General features: G+C 29.9%; 2 protein-coding genes across 2 annotated transcripts; both read left to right on the plus strand.

Annotated features, from left to right (window-relative positions):
• The first annotated feature begins 3,344 nt into the window (after window positions 1-3,344).
• On the plus strand, window positions 3,345-6,345 carry LOC140860557 (LIM domain-containing protein WLIM2b-like). Its single transcript, XM_073263564.1, has 5 exons — window positions 3,345-3,479; window positions 4,039-4,144; window positions 4,264-4,286; window positions 4,426-4,515; window positions 5,967-6,345. Exons 1-5 carry the CDS (start codon window positions 3,345-3,347, stop codon window positions 6,234-6,236), a joined length of 624 nt encoding a protein of 207 aa, XP_073119665.1. The 3' UTR covers window positions 6,237-6,345.
• Window positions 6,346-7,702: 1,357 nt separating this feature from the next.
• LOC140880432 (DEAD-box ATP-dependent RNA helicase 8-like) lies at window positions 7,703-13,362 on the plus strand. Its single transcript, XM_073284870.1, has 10 exons — window positions 7,703-8,074; window positions 8,565-8,625; window positions 9,837-10,071; window positions 11,226-11,464; window positions 11,653-11,904; window positions 11,987-12,167; window positions 12,314-12,402; window positions 12,513-12,586; window positions 12,744-12,840; window positions 12,954-13,362. The coding sequence occupies exons 1-9, from the start codon at window positions 7,830-7,832 to the stop codon at window positions 12,820-12,822; spliced, it is 1,455 nt and encodes a 484-aa protein (XP_073140971.1). The 5' UTR covers window positions 7,703-7,829; the 3' UTR covers window positions 12,823-12,840; window positions 12,954-13,362.
• The last annotated feature ends 2,497 nt before the right edge of the window (window positions 13,363-15,859 follow it).

A 15,859-nucleotide genomic window follows, 5' to 3' on the forward strand; every position in this document is an offset into this window, starting at 1 on the left:
AATTTTTTTGTGACGTCTTTTCATAAGCCCAAAACTGCCCTTAGTTGGCTTCTTTTTTTACACTTAATTTTAGAGTAAAATGTATTTTGGTACACGAACTATTGGTAAAATGGCATATTGGTACATGAACTATTGAAAATGGCTTAATTGGTACATGATCCAAATACAATGTAAATTTTACCCTTAAATTGAATTAATATTATATTGATTAATTTTAAAATATCATATTTATTAAAAATTTATATATATATATATATATATATAATGATAAACAATTGTCAAGTCAAATTATACAATAAATATTGTAATATATTGTTATGATAAAAATATAGATCACGGAGTGTGATAATCTTGTGTTTAAATGATTGAAACAAACATATTCACCATTTAATTTTTAAAAAATTGATACAAAAATTTTCAACATTAAAGACTAGATAATGAAAAAACAAATCTAAAAAAAAATTTCACTCATTGTCTCGATTTACGTAGTTCTAATAACCCATAATTTTTCCATTTGATTTAATAATTTATAAATTTATACTTTTACTCGCACTTGAATTAAATATTAATAAATAAATATTTATTTAATTATATTTTATCGTTATTAAATATATTTTAGTCCTATGATTTATTTATTGACTTGGTGGTTTTATTAATATATAATTTATATCAATTTTTTTAAATGGATAATTATTTACATTGATAGAAAAAATATCATTTCATTATATATTATTTATATTTTAAAAATATAAATAATTTATTAATGAGTATTTTTTTCATTAATAAATTATTTAAATTTTAAAATATAAATAATTTATTAATGAGTATTTTTAGTTCTACATGCATATGATTTATTTATTGAGTTTGTGGTTTTATTAATATATATATATATATTAAATTTTAATAAATATGATTTTTTAAATTATTTAATATAATATTAATTCATATTAAGGGTAAATTGACCTTTTCTTTGGATCATGTATCAATTAAGCCATTTTCAATAGTTCGTATACCAATATGACATTTTATCAATAGTTCGTGTACCAAAATACATTTTACTCCTTAATTTTATCGTTATGTGCAAATCATTTTTCAATTTTTTTCTGCGATCCACGAAATCATCTAAAGTTTATACCTAAAATCACATCGATTTTATATAGTGTTTTATAGTTTTATAAAACTCTATTTAATATCTTTTATATTCTATGAATACGCATCATGTGTGTCACGATTACTAGTATAGATAAAACAAGAGTCCTAATAGGGATGTCAATTTTTCCAAGGGTTCGGGGACCCGCGGGGAAAATAAGAAATGGGGCGGGTATGGGGGAGATTTTTTTGGTATGGGTATGGGTATGGGTTTGGGTTCGAGGATTTTTAAAAATCCCCGAATCATATTGGGGCGGGTATGAGGATGTTATCTCCATCCCCGAACATCTCCGATAATAAAAGTATAAATATTTTTTATTTATCAAATTTTAATAAATTTTTGAATAATATATAAATTATTTTAAATATTAAAATTGATTGACATGGATATTTTTTATTAAATATATATGTTAAATTTTAATTTTACAATCAAAATTTTGTACACCAATTTTTTTTATGTATTTTACAATAAAATTGACTAATAATATATATAAAAATAAAACTAAAAATCTATATATTTATATATATATTCGAGAATGGGGACGGGGATGTGGATTAACTGTTGTCATACCGGACCAAAATACAAAATTTTTGGCATACCGAATTTTTTTTCGTTATCTATACGGTATCAATATGGATTTTTTCCATACCAAAATTTTGGAATTTCGTTATTGGTATCAGTATGAATTTTTTTCATACCAATATTTTTAGTAAGGTATACCGAAAAACCATCCCTAGGATTAAGTCCCCGCGAATATGGGGATAGGGAATCCCCGATAAAAAATAACGGGAAATGGGGCGGATATGGGGACGGGTTTTGTATTTGGGGACGGGGATAGGGGAGGCATCCCCATCCCCGCCCCGCCCCACCCCACCCCACCCCATTGTCATCCTTAAGTCCTAATATAACTAACTTTTGATGAAATTACCTTTTTCAATATTCCGAAATTGTCCTTAATTTGTTTTTTTTTTTTATTTACACTTGATTTGTTGATTTTATTTTATCTTTTCGTGCAAATTATTTTCCAATTAATGTTTTTCTTGTCAGTTGTCACCGTCCAAAAAATCATTCAAAACAGAAAATTTTCACCAAAAAATCACAATAGTTTTTTTTTAATTTCATTTTGTAAAATTTTATTAAATTTATTTTTATATGTACATGTACCGTGTGTGCCATGATTACTAATATAAATTATGTCCACTGCATAAATATTGGCTGGTCGTTCGTATTCGTTATTTTTGGAGTTGACAGAAGAAGAGGCCAAATTACATAATTAATCCACGTTTTTTTTTTTTTGATCAAAATTAATCCACGTTCTTCTTCGAGTATAGGGTTATGCGATCTGATTAGATTAACCATGCAACCAGTGGCTGAGTGGCATGTCTTGTCTATACAATATTTTAATTTGGACAAATTTATTAATACAAATTCAACCAAAAATTTTACAAACAAATAATTAGTTCAATTAATCTCCCAAATCAAATCAGTACGTACGTAGCACTCGATCTGCCCATTGATTTTTTCCCGGACATTTAATTTGCCTAGTCTAGAATCTAAGAAACAATCAAAATTTTATCCTGTTATAAATTAAAAAAAAAAAAAAGTAATTAGTTTTGAAATCTCATCCTTGAATTCTGGTCATACAACATTCATGAGTAAGTCTCATATACATACAACGATTTCCGGATATATTTCCGTAAGACACCCGACCAAACACATATTTTACAAGGAAAAGTAATATTTTTTCACGAATAGAGTCGAATGAAAAATCTGTTTCATAAAAATGACGTGATATCATCTCACGAGAGTTTTTGTGTACTGCATTCCATTTCAAGACTCTTAATCCTCTCTAGCTGTTACTCATACTTATTACGAGTAGTAATTAATCTTAAATTTTAGTAAATTGTGGTCCACTCACAATAACAGATCTCATTTATAATAATGAATTAGCAAAAGTAGCGATCTTCCACAGCATATCCTTGTTTGTAGCTTAGGCTAAACTAACCTCCTCCACTAATTGGTATTAAATCCCCAACCTCTCACTCTCCGTTTTTAACAACTATGCGATACATGCAAAGCCTGTCTCCAATGCCACAAAATTCAATAACCCTTGAAACATTTTTTCACCTGAACGATATCTCATCCAAAAAAAAAAAAAAATAGTGTAGATTTTTAGTGCAAAAATCAAGACAAAATGGCTCATTATGGGACGACTCAGAAATGCAAGGCATGCGATAAAACTGTACATTTTGCTGAGATGATGTCTGCTGATGGAGTTGCTTATCACAAGACTTGCTTTAAATGCAGTCATTGCAGTGGACGTCTTGCGGTAATTATTCTTATATTTATTTAAGGCAAATTTAGTCCTGTATATTTGTCATATTGCGATTTTGGTCCTTTATGTTTTCATATTTCAGTTTTAGTCTTGCATGTTCTGATTTTTGGCAATTTCGGTCCTTTTTATTCGAAAATGCTTACGTGATACTGTACACGTCAGCTCCACATCAGCATTGAATTGGTGCCACATCAGCGTCACGTCAGAAAAAAGACTAAAATTGCCAAAAAAATAAAGATAGCGGACTAAAAATGAAATCTGAAAATATAAAGGACTGAAATCGCAAAATGACAAATATACAAGACCATAAAAGCAATTTTTCCTTTATTTAATTAATTTTCACCTTTTTTTATATCTTTTTACATGATATATATATATATACATGCTAACAAATCTTTGATGTTGCAGGTTTTTGGATCGTCATTTAATTTAATTCCCTCTTGGTATATTTATGAATCACATGATATATATGCTAACAAATATAATATTGTTGTTAATTGATTATCATATCATATCATATCATAATATTAAAATATGTTTGTTACCGTGGCAGATGAGCAACTATTCAGCTGTTGATGGAAACTTATACTGCAAACCTCATTTTGAACAACTCTTCAAAGAAACTGGAAGCTTCACTTCTAAAAAGCTTACTCCACCATGTAACTAGCTCTAAGTACTCATTGTCACAATTATTTTATTAATCAGATTTATTTTATATATGCATGATTATTGTCACGATAGGGCTCTTATTTTATTTCTTTTTTTTTTTCCTTATCAGCTGCCAAGCAAGGAGAGCAACTGGTACGTACGTACACACACATATATATTATATATATTATGAAATTGATATTATTTTTATTTTTCAATTAAATGAACAATTAATTTCTCCTATTCATTTTCCATGTCCTACACACACACGTAAATATATTATATGTTGCAGGAGAGAACACCTAGTAAAGTATCGTCTTTCTTCTCCGGCACGCAAGAAAAATGTGCAGTATGCAAGAAGACCGTCTACCCACTGGAGAAGGTAACGTTTCACTCGCGATATTTATTGCATAAACGATTTTATTTTATGTTCGCAATCACTTTGGTTATTAGTATTCATCGATGAGTTCGGTTTTATTCTATTTCGGTTTTAGAAATATATAATCCGATATGCGAATCGTTTATTTCGATTCGGTTCGGTTATTTCGGTTTAATTAATTTTGTTTTGACAATTATTTAAATTAATAATAAATATATATTTTAAAATATAATATATTATCTATTTATATAATTTATTAGTAAAAACCTTTAAATATAAAGTCTAAATGAATTAAATAAACAAAAATCAACTGAAAATTATTTAAAATAATTTTTCATTCACTAAATATCATTAAATAAAATATATAATCTAAATACAAATAAAATTATTAAGCTAGTGAAATTTTGGTTTTTTTGTTATGTGGTTTAGACATATATAATCTGAAATCAAACTATATAAAGTTTGGTTTTAACATTTATATCCAAATTTAAAATTAAAATTTCGTTTTTGGTTTAGTTTAGTGTTTGGTGTCTTCAGTTTGGGTACATGATTTTTTTGATTTTATCCATAGTTTGAACACTCTTAACTTAATTTTGGAAAATTTCACCCTATATATATATAGACACGATCTTGATAGTGCATCTAACAGTAGAAATTTATGAATATATGTGGGGTTCACTGAAAAAATAGTGGACTCACATGAATTGATAAATCTCCACCTTTGGATCTTCCGTGTGGCAGTGTCTATACAAGTAGGATCTCATTTACCATTAATTTGATACACATGATATCTAATCCACCACAACTCTTAGCACAACTTCTATGATCATGAAGGCAAAGAATAAAAAGGATTATGTTATATGTTGGCAACCTCTTTGCGATTTTGGCTTCGTCTATGACATCAAATTTCAGTTTTAGTCCGCTATATATATATATTTTGCAATTTTGGTTTTTCTCCGATTCGACTCTCACATATATAGAACCATTGCAGACTTTGCAGTGTTAATGTGTATAATGTCCCGTCAACGCTCTCATTGAAAACGGACTAAAATTGCCAAAAAATGAAAAATCACAAGACTAAAACTTAAATATGATAACATAGAAAACCAAAATCGTAAAGTAACAAAATTACAGGACCAATAATGCAGTTTTTCCAATATATATATATATTGTTGATAACATGATGTGCTCATTAATTATATCAGGAATAAAAAAAAAATTCTTAAAAAAATATATGGGTAATGCTACATGTACACGGAGTGTTGCACGTTGGGTTACACATGTCACTTAAAATTACATGATTGCCTCTGCACTTTATTTGGAAAAAATCTTTCAAAAATACATGTATGTCAATCATGTAATTTTAAGTGACATGTGTAACACTCCGTGTACATGTAGCATTAACCAAAAAATATTGATGCATGAATTCATCATTAACGTTCATTTGCATGCAGGTAACAGTAGAGGGAGAATTCTACCACAAATCATGCTTCAGATGTGCTCATGGAGGCTGCTTCATCACACCTTCGTCGTACGCCGCTTTGGACGGGATCCTCTACTGCAAGCCTCACTTCGCCCAGCTCTTCAAGGAGAAGGGAAGCTACTCTCATCTCACCAAGACTACTTCCCTAAAGAAAAATGCATTGCTTCTGGAACAGGAACATGAACAGCAACCGCAGCAGCCTCCGCACGAGGAGCCTTCGTCGGAGGTCGCTCAGGAGTAATATGGATGATATATATACATACATACATGATTTTATTTTGTAATTCTTTCATTGAATTAACTGTTAGCATATATATATTGTTGTTTGGATGTTATATAAATATACAAGATATCATGTAGGCCTTATTTTGGCTGGAATTTTTTGAGCTTATTAATTTGTTAAGTTTTGGATGTACGTTGAATGTATTAATATTGTATGCATGTCACTATAAAAAAAAGGTCATAGACAACGCTTTTTTCGCGTCTATATGACTGAATTAATTTCTGCACAAAAGTGAGCTTTGCATTATAAATGTAGAGCTAAACCACGTTTGATATGTCTTCATGATGAATTCAACTGAGCAATGATATAGTTATTAAGTACAGATGAATAAAATGTATGATTGAAATGGAAATGATTTATTAATTGAAACGATAAAATTTCTAACTAGGATTTACCTTAGAAATTTGGAACAAATGTTGTTATTTATGTATGAACTTGGTTTGAGGCATCACTTCAGATTTTTTAAAAAAAATAAATTTGTTATTTTGAATAAAATGAAATGGAGAAAGTTTCCTCATTATCTATCCTATTGATTATTTAAAATTTTTGTATTAACCAACTTTGGCGTGGTGGTGATCAAACTTTTTTTAAATTTCCCAAACAAATTATGTACACACCACGCCTTTTTCTTTAAATTTTATTTTCTCTCCTATTATTTTCAATTTCAAAAATTAAAAAGTTTCGTTGTAAAATTTAAAAAAATTTACTTCTTTCTCTAATTTTTTTATAATTAAATACATCATATGTATCACGATCCACTGATATATATAATTATTAATGATATTATTACTTGTTTATCATTAAATGAGTTTTTTCATGCGGATAAGGTTTTTAGTTGATCAAATTCTAGGTTTTCGAAAAACAAGTGCTATATTAATTTATAATATATACTATTAATTAAATTTACGTCCCTTATAAAATCACTTTGATCCCTAGATACACCAAATTAATTTATTTTTGTAACCTTACTTCTAATTGAATTTCAAAATTCTATACTTTTATTGATTAAAATAAAATATAATATAATAGACCGTGGGATTCGTTCGCTAGTCTTTATAAAGTAGACTTATTTACTAAAATATGACATAGATTGGAATAAAAATATATATAAATGACATAGACTTAATTTAATGGCATATAGTACAATACATTATTAATGAGTTTAAATGTAATGTTTACATAAACTATTAAGAATTTCATCCTTCATATAATTTATATTTTAGATAAGATCCAGAATTAATATTAAACCACATGGAGGATCTTTATTTTTTTGAAATATAAGATAGTATTATACATATATTATAATATTATAATTATAATTATAATTATAATATAGTAAAGATATATAAATTTTAGACCGGTCGTTTTTATTTGACAAAAAAATGCCGGACCGCGATTCGCAACCCTCGGCTCTTTACTTTTATTTTTACGCACAGTTCTCTCTCTCACACATGTTCTTCCAAAGGAAACCAATTTAAAAATTCAGGGTGAATCCTTTTCATTTCCTCTAATTTATTGGATTTTAGAGTCAGTTAATCGGTGTAATTTCTGATGAATCACAATAACACGCGAGGATGGTATCCACCAGGGATCGGCAATGGCCGCGGCGGCGGAACCTTAAACCCGAACCCTAATTTTCACAACAGGAACCCGCATTACTCGCAAATGCAGCCACCGTACCCTCAACGGACGGTACAGAATCAGCAGCCGCAGCAGTGGATGCGGCGGAACCCTGGCGCCTCCACTGTTTCTAATGAAATCGAAAATACTGTTCAGGCTGAGGCCATCGGTTCCATGTACGTTTCTTCTATTTCATTGTCTATAAGAAGGAATTTTTTTTTCAATTTCTTATCTATGTTACTTCCATAAATGTTTGTGTTTCATGCAACGTTGGCTTGTTTTTCACTGTTTTGGTTATTTTCAACTTCATGGATATTGATGTGAAAAGTTGCAGCTTTTCTGTAATAGTTCTTGTGCGAAGAATGTGATCTTTGAATTGCTTTTAATTTCATCGTTTTTGTTTTTGTTTTTTACTTCTCTTTCCGAACGAGCAAACCTAACCAGCTTCACTTCTACTACCGAAAAGAAAAGTTTGCACTTCTCCGAAAATCGAAGAGAGAGGGATTATTTGTTTCTAGCTTTTTGATCTTAGTTTTCTTAAGAATCCGTGAGAACCTTTAACCTCTTTTGTTTTTAGTGACAAACTAATAACTCGACTACTCGATATTTAATTCAGCGGGTGCTAGACGGAAACTGACTCTTTTATACTTTGTTTGTGCCATTTAGTTCAAGAGATTGGAAGGCTCAATTGATGATTCCGCCACCTGATACCCGGTATAAGACTGAGGTAAGGTGAACGTTACTAGTTATGGTTACATTTGGGTTGTTCACTTATATATTCCCTCTGTATAATGTGAGTTGTTGGTTAGGTTCTTTTGATAGCCTATAATATATTTGTTCTCTTAGTAATTGAGATAAGTTGGTCAAGTACTTCATCTGGTGGAGTACTTGGCAGCCAAAAAAAGGGGTTTTCAGTGTTATAAGAAGTTTCGACTCTCATTAGATTGTAAATCTAGCAGGCAAGTGAAAATTTGGTTCTGCCTCATTAATACAACTGTGCAGACATTTAATCCAGAATTCCAGACAAGGAAATAATATTTAATGATTTTACCGTATCCAAGTTATGAATTTGTGACCAAAAGTGAAGGGGGGTCATATATTTGGAATGGGAAATTTCAATTAATATAGAAATCATGGGCATTCATGATTGAGGCTGGTATATAAACTCTCTTTTCTTCTTTTTTCCTTTTTTTTCCTCCTCTTTTATGTGCTTAGGCCACCAGCATTGTCATCTGATATCGCTGACAGTTAATTGGTTACGTATGACTGCAGCAGTAATATGTCATGAGCCTCCATTGCACCAATATGGAAAGTTCAAGCCCAAGGGATTATTCTCGTATAATCTTTAATAGGATTTGTTTTTATCATATCCTTTATTTAAGTTTTAAGTAAATAGGATCGTTTTATAGTTAGAATGTGATCTTCTCGTTTTGTTAGGATTTGATTTTCCTTATTTGAATCACTGCATTCTATTATAAATATAGTGTATTTTATTATTAAAATTATTAGGAAAGATTAGCCACTTCTATTTCTCATCTACAAAGGGTGGTAGTTTAGTGATCTTGAGAATGATGGAAGTTCATGTTACCTTTGTCTTCTCCTCGTTTTCTACGAGGCTCTAAGTCACCAATTTCCTCCAACTGATTGCTGCATGCTCATTACTTCTTCACTCTCTGTTAAGTGTCAATAGCTGTAATAGAATGCAGACACACATACATGCCCCATATACAACAAAGCGCATGCACGTATAATGGCACGTAGATATATACATGCATTGTATTGGACACGCGGAATATAAATGCTCATGTGGCAGGTTAAATGAGCTCATCCTCCTTTTCTCCCTCTTAATATGAATTCAGAAAAATCATCCTAGGAAAAAAGCTTGTTTCTCTAGCTTGCTTTTTTGTTCCATTGCTCAATATGCTTTCTTCCGTACAGGATGTAACTGCAACAAAAGGAAATGAGTTTGAAGATTACTTTCTGAAACGTGAACTGTTGATGGGAATATACGAGAAGGGGTTTGAGAGGCCTTCTCCCATCCAGGAAGAGAGTATCCCGATTGCTCTTACCGGTAGCGACATCCTTGCCCGGGCTAAAAATGGTACCGGGAAAACTGCTGCATTTTGCATTCCTGTATTGGAAAAAATTGATCCAGATAACAATGTCATTCAAGGTATCCATGCACCTGTAATTTTTTTGTATAAAGAACTATTTATCCAATTGTACAGAAAATTTCTTTCTTGTGATAATATGAGTAGCGGTTCAAAATATTGTATGAAAATAAATATTGTCAATCTGTCATTTTAACCAGAGTATGTTAAATATAATCAATCTTTCGTTTTAACCTGTGAAAGTGTTTACTGATGTGATTTGCGGGATAAATTTATCTCGCTTCATTAAAATACCTCAAAACTAGTGAATCTTTAATCTTTGAGTAAACGAGCATTAACTCTGCCTTTTCAATCCAGTTTGGTTGAGGAAATATTGCAAATTTCTAATAAACTAGTATTTTTTATGAAACTTCCTTAATCTATTAATTTGAATTTTCGATCACTACTAGGGAGGGATAAAGAATGTGAGTCAAAATATAGAAAACATGAGTTGCCAGGTCAAGGATCTCTGCTCACTCCTTGTCTGATTCAATCACCATTCAAAGTTATGGACCTGATTGAAATTTTAACCAAATTTTGAATTGCTGATAATCAATCTGAATCTACTAAAAAAAATCATTAGTAAAACCCAATGGAATTTTGTTACTTGACTAATCCGATTCTGTGGGCAAACTACAAAAGGTCAAATTATTGGCTCAAAAACTATATATGTATTATGTAGAGAAGGAGTTTAGTGTCTGCTGATGTAGTACCTGAAACTTTGTTTTACATTTGATGATGTAAAAAATGTTATCACCTCCACAGATGGTTCCCTGAAACTATTTATATGCACAAGTTTTTAGTTTTCCCCAATTGGTTATGCTATCAACAACACTTACCAGTTGTTTTTGTTTTATCTGGCACAGAGTAATTAGATTATCTTTTTATCTGATTTCATTTTTCCATGAAGTTATTTGTAGTTCTTAAGCGATTAATTATCAAAGACACTTCTAATTAGTTAAATTGTTGGGTTTTACTGTTTATTCACTAATGTCATCAAAACATCGTCTGACTTGAAAGATATCATTTTCCTGCTCTGTCTATGTCTTACGTTTTTTGACCAGTGAATGTTGATCATCGATTATCTTTGTGAAAATTCATCAATTAAATCTGATGTAGTTAACTTTGATGTTATGTCCTTATTCTGAGCTTTATGTGTTTTTACTAATGAATGCAGCTGTTATATTAGTACCAACTAGAGAATTAGCACTTCAGACATCTCAAGTCTGTAAGGAACTAGGAAAGCACTTGGAAATTCAAGTGATGGTGACCACAGGAGGAACCAGCCTGAAGGATGATATCAGGAGATTGTATCAACCTGTCCATTTACTGGTTGGAACTCCGGGGAGGATAGTTGATCTGACCAAAAAAGGAATATGCATTTTGAAGGATTGTTTGATGCTTGTTATGGATGAGGTTTGTGGCTTGTTACTCTTTTCCCTCATTTTGGCTATTTTTGGCTATTTAGTATTCCTCTTTTGTATCATTCTGATTCAATGTATCCTATGACTGCCAAACCCATAGTTTCAAATATTATAGCGACTCTCTTTTGCTTATTCTGGTGTTCAAAATATGCTATCTTTTTAATGAATTTAATTTTTCAGGCGGATAAGCTTTTATCTCCTGAGTTTCAACCTTCCATAGCGCAGCTGATAGCTTTTCTTCCTCGGAATCGGCAAATTTTGATGTATTCGGCAACATTTCCAGTGACCGTTCAAGATTTTAAAGACAGATATTTGCATAAACCTTATGTCATTAATTTAATGGACGAACTCACACTCAAAGGTATTACCCAGTATTATGCTTTTGTAGAAGAAAGACAGAAAGTTCATTGCCTGAATACGCTTTTCTCTAAGGTTTGATTGTAACTTCTCAAGTCTTGTTTATGGCAGCCTTCTTCTTTATGGGAAATTTGTAACACTTTTTACGCATTTACAGCTGCAAATTAACCAGTCAATAATCTTTTGCAATTCCGTGAATCGAGTGGAGTTGCTAGCAAAGAAAATCACTGAGTTGGGTTATTCTTGCTTCTATATACATGCTAAGATGCTGCAAGATCATCGCAACAGGGTTTTTCATGACTTCCGAAACGGTGCTTGCAGGAATCTTGTTTGCACTGGTATACTGCTGATTTTTCTCTCTGCCTTGATGAAATTCTATTGCTCAAAGTCTGTCACATCAATGTAATGGAAGCGACACTAGTATTTGTGTGTGCTTAAACACTATGTTCGGCAATATCAAGATTTGCTTTTGTGTATTCTACAGATTTATTTACGAGAGGAATAGACATACAAGCTGTCAACGTCGTCATCAATTTTGATTTTCCTAAGAATTCAGAAACTTATCTTCACAGGGTATGTGGAATTAACTTCTGAAGGAACAACTCGCCAAAGAATACTTGGGACTTGATCCAAGAACTGGAACTTTATATAGTGAAATAATGTTGGTATGTCTACTTGTTTAGGTGGGTCGCTCGGGGAGATTTGGGCATCTCGGATTGGCTGTCAATTTGATCACTTACGAAGACCGTTTCAAACTGTATGTCTAATCTTTCTCCCTAAAAGAGATTTTGCTTGATTTCTCTTTTTTGGTTTGCACTTGAAACACGTTCACCTCATTGATAGTAAGAGACTAAATTTCGGTATTAATCTCCTTTTTTCCCCCTCTTCTCTGCTTGCCTTGCCCTTTCTTTCAGGTACAGGATTGAGCAGGAGCTGGGTACAGAAATAAAACAAATTCCTCCTTTTATTGATCAAGCTGTCTACTGTCAGTGATACCTGAACCATATGGTGGTGAGTTCCTCGAGCATTTGCTATTTAGATGATGTACCGTTTCCTAGTGTGTCGAGGTGGTTCTATCAAGACTTATATGTCTCTCTTATTTAAATTTTCATGTATGTTCTTAGGATGCCAAATAAAGATTGGGGGTTTCCATGTTCTTGATTATGTTTTTGTGCAACTCAGTCAAGATGGAAACCGGCGATGGTTCATTTGCTACCTGGAGGCTTGGACATCTGGATTGACTTGGGTAATTGGGAGACTGCTTTATTTTTTGAAAGCACGATCAACCAAAAATCTGGAGTTTTCTCCATCATTGCATCTAATGTGTTCGTTGCGTGCTGTACTGCTGTTCATGTTTTTTGTGGTAGTTGTTTTATTTATGTAATGCTGTTACATACGACTTTGCTTGTATTCTCTTGCTATAATGTGTTTTCCTGATCAGCAAAAAATTGAGTAGGTTTTTCTGACGTAATTCTGAATTGTATCATTATTCAACTAGTAACTAACAGTTGGAAGAATCTTGAATGGATTATGATTATAGGGTTGAATTCTAAGGGCATGATTGGTACGTTAGAATGAAATAAGGAAGGAATGGAATCAACTTTGGAATGGAATGACAATAGGAATGGAATGATACTTTTATTCCATTCCAATGATTGGTATCGAAAAAAATTAAAAGGAATGGAATGAAATTATTTTAATAATCAAATATTTTTAAACAAAAATAAAAAAATAATTATTACTCATATGTGTTATTATTATTATTATTATTATTATTATTATTATTATTATTATTATTATTATTATTAAATAATAAATTTATAATATTATAAAATTATTTTATTTAATTTAATTTAACTTATATATTAATATGAATAATTTTTAAATTATTTTTTAATGCAATAATATTTTTTAAAATAATAAAAATAATTAATTATCATAACAGTAAAAATAATAATTAAAAATAATAATAAATAATATAATATATTTTTATTATAATAATAAATAAATAAAATTTTAATTAATATTTTATAAATAATAATAATAGATAAATAAATAAATCATAATACTAATAAGGATTTATATGTGATAATAATTATTATACATAATAGTAAATAATTATATAATAATTTGTTGTTTTACATATAATATTAATTATTATTATTATTATTATTATTATTATTATTATTATTATTATTATTATAAATGGTTAGATTGTTAGAAATAAACTAAATATAGAAGAAAATATTTTACAAAAATAAAAAGGGAGAGTGGGAATGCATTCCATCCATTTTTGGATGGAATGACCATTCCCATGAGAATGGTCATTCCCATTCCAAGGGTCATACCAAACATATGTATGAGGATGAGATGGAAATGCCCATTCCATTCTCATTTCATTTTTTCATACCAATCATGCCCTTAGATTAAGTGGGTTTCGGGTTTTTTCCTGTTTCTACTGTAAAACTATTTCATTCCTAAATCTTTGGGCAATTGATGTCGCCAATGTTTGGAAATGCATAAAATAAAATGATTATGGAAAGTTCATAATCATTAATATTTGAGTATTTGCAAACACTATGTTGAACTTGCAAACTAAATTTGATTCGAGTATGATCGATCATTTAAGAATGAATGCAGAAATCTTTATTTGGTATCCTAAGAACATACTGTTAGGGATCCCACAGTAGAGGGTGCTGTGGAGGAAACGGCACGTGCCTCTTCCTTTTTCTTTTTCTTTTTTTCGTTTGTTTTCTCCTTTTCTTTTTTTTCCCCAAGTTTGTAATTTTTTTTTATTCTTTAACTCAAAAAAATTGTTTTTCTTATTTTTTAAAAAAACAAAAAACAAAATTGGATTTATTTTTTATTTCTAATTTATCCAATTTTCCTTTTCAATTTTTTAAATCCAATTTAATTAAAAAACAATTTTTTGCATCCAATTTCTACATGTTCGAGTTGAACTATTTTTTTTTTCCTTTTCAATTCAAGTATTTTTAAATTTACAATAAAAAAGAAAAAATTTAGTTTTTCGGACCGCGAATATTCGGGATCTCTCTTATAGGAAGAATAAATTCCCATTTTTTTTCGTTTTCAATATTTCGTTCAAAAAACACAAAAAAGTGATTATTTATTTTAAAAATGCTATTTAAAAATTTATATTTCTAAATATAAAATAAATATTCGATTTAAAGCATATAATATTAAAATATTTATTATATATAATGTTTAAATTTTTTTGTTAAAATAAGAACATCATACGATATATCATATAATTATTAATAAAATATTATGATAAAAATTACTGGATAAATTTTAGTAAATAGATTAAATTGCATCTTTTATTCTAAATATTTGTTCTAATTAGATAATTATAAATATTAATTAATTAAATTATTAAAAAAGACACAAAAATAAAATATTATTTCGTGATTCTACTGTATGATCGTTCCAAAAATAAAAAATTACGTGAATTTAGTCGACAATTAATTGTTATATGTGTTGAAACACAATAATATTTAGTTCAATCTATTATTAAAATATATTATAATATTATTTCAGAAGGGGTCGAGAATCCCCTCGGGATAATTAAGGTTTTATTCCCGATCTTTCTTCCGATATTAATCTAGACGAGAAAAATTGCAAAAACTCGGTTTGAAAAATGTTGGATTGTTATTTTTTTCGGAACGGGAATGAGATGCAATTCAGAAGATTCGGGATTTCAAAAATTTTTGTAGCCCCTACAATTTTTGTAAAAAGAAATAAAATTGGATAAATTAGAAAATAATAAAAGCCAATTTTGTTTTTTAAAAAAAAGAAAAAAAGAAGAAGAAACCTGTCTAGTAACTTGAGTTAAACATACACAAAATACAAAAACTTGAAAGGCAAAAAAGAAAAAAAATAAAAAGGAAGTGAAAAACTTGGAAAAATAGAAGAAAAAACAAACGAAAAAAAAACAAAAAGAAAAATAAAAAGGAAGAGGCACGTCCCCTACTGTGGGGGATATACAGTAGGAGATTCTGATCCGTAATTT

The sequence above is a fragment of the Henckelia pumila genome, chromosome 1 (genome assembly GCF_033568475.1).
Source record: "Henckelia pumila isolate YLH828 chromosome 1, ASM3356847v2, whole genome shotgun sequence".
In the NCBI taxonomy this organism is placed as follows: domain Eukaryota; kingdom Viridiplantae; phylum Streptophyta; class Magnoliopsida; order Lamiales; family Gesneriaceae; genus Henckelia; species Henckelia pumila.

Coding starts and splice junctions, on each gene's coding strand:
- LOC140860557 (XM_073263564.1), top strand. CDS start 3,345: ATGGCTCATTATGGGACGACTCAGAAATGCAAGGCATGCGATAAAACT. Junction 4,287..4,425: donor CCAAGCAAGGAGAGCAACTG/GTACGTACGTAC, acceptor TATATGTTGCAG/GAGAGAACACCTAGTAAAGT. Junction 4,516..5,966: donor CCGTCTACCCACTGGAGAAG/GTAACGTTTCAC, acceptor ATTTGCATGCAG/GTAACAGTAGAGGGAGAATT.
- LOC140880432 (XM_073284870.1), top strand. CDS start 7,830: ATGAATCACAATAACACGCGAGGATGGTATCCACCAGGGATCGGCAAT. Junction 8,626..9,836: donor ATACCCGGTATAAGACTGAG/GTAAGGTGAACG, acceptor TCTTCCGTACAG/GATGTAACTGCAACAAAAGG. Junction 12,587..12,743: donor TACGAAGACCGTTTCAAACT/GTATGTCTAATC, acceptor CCTTTCTTTCAG/GTACAGGATTGAGCAGGAGC.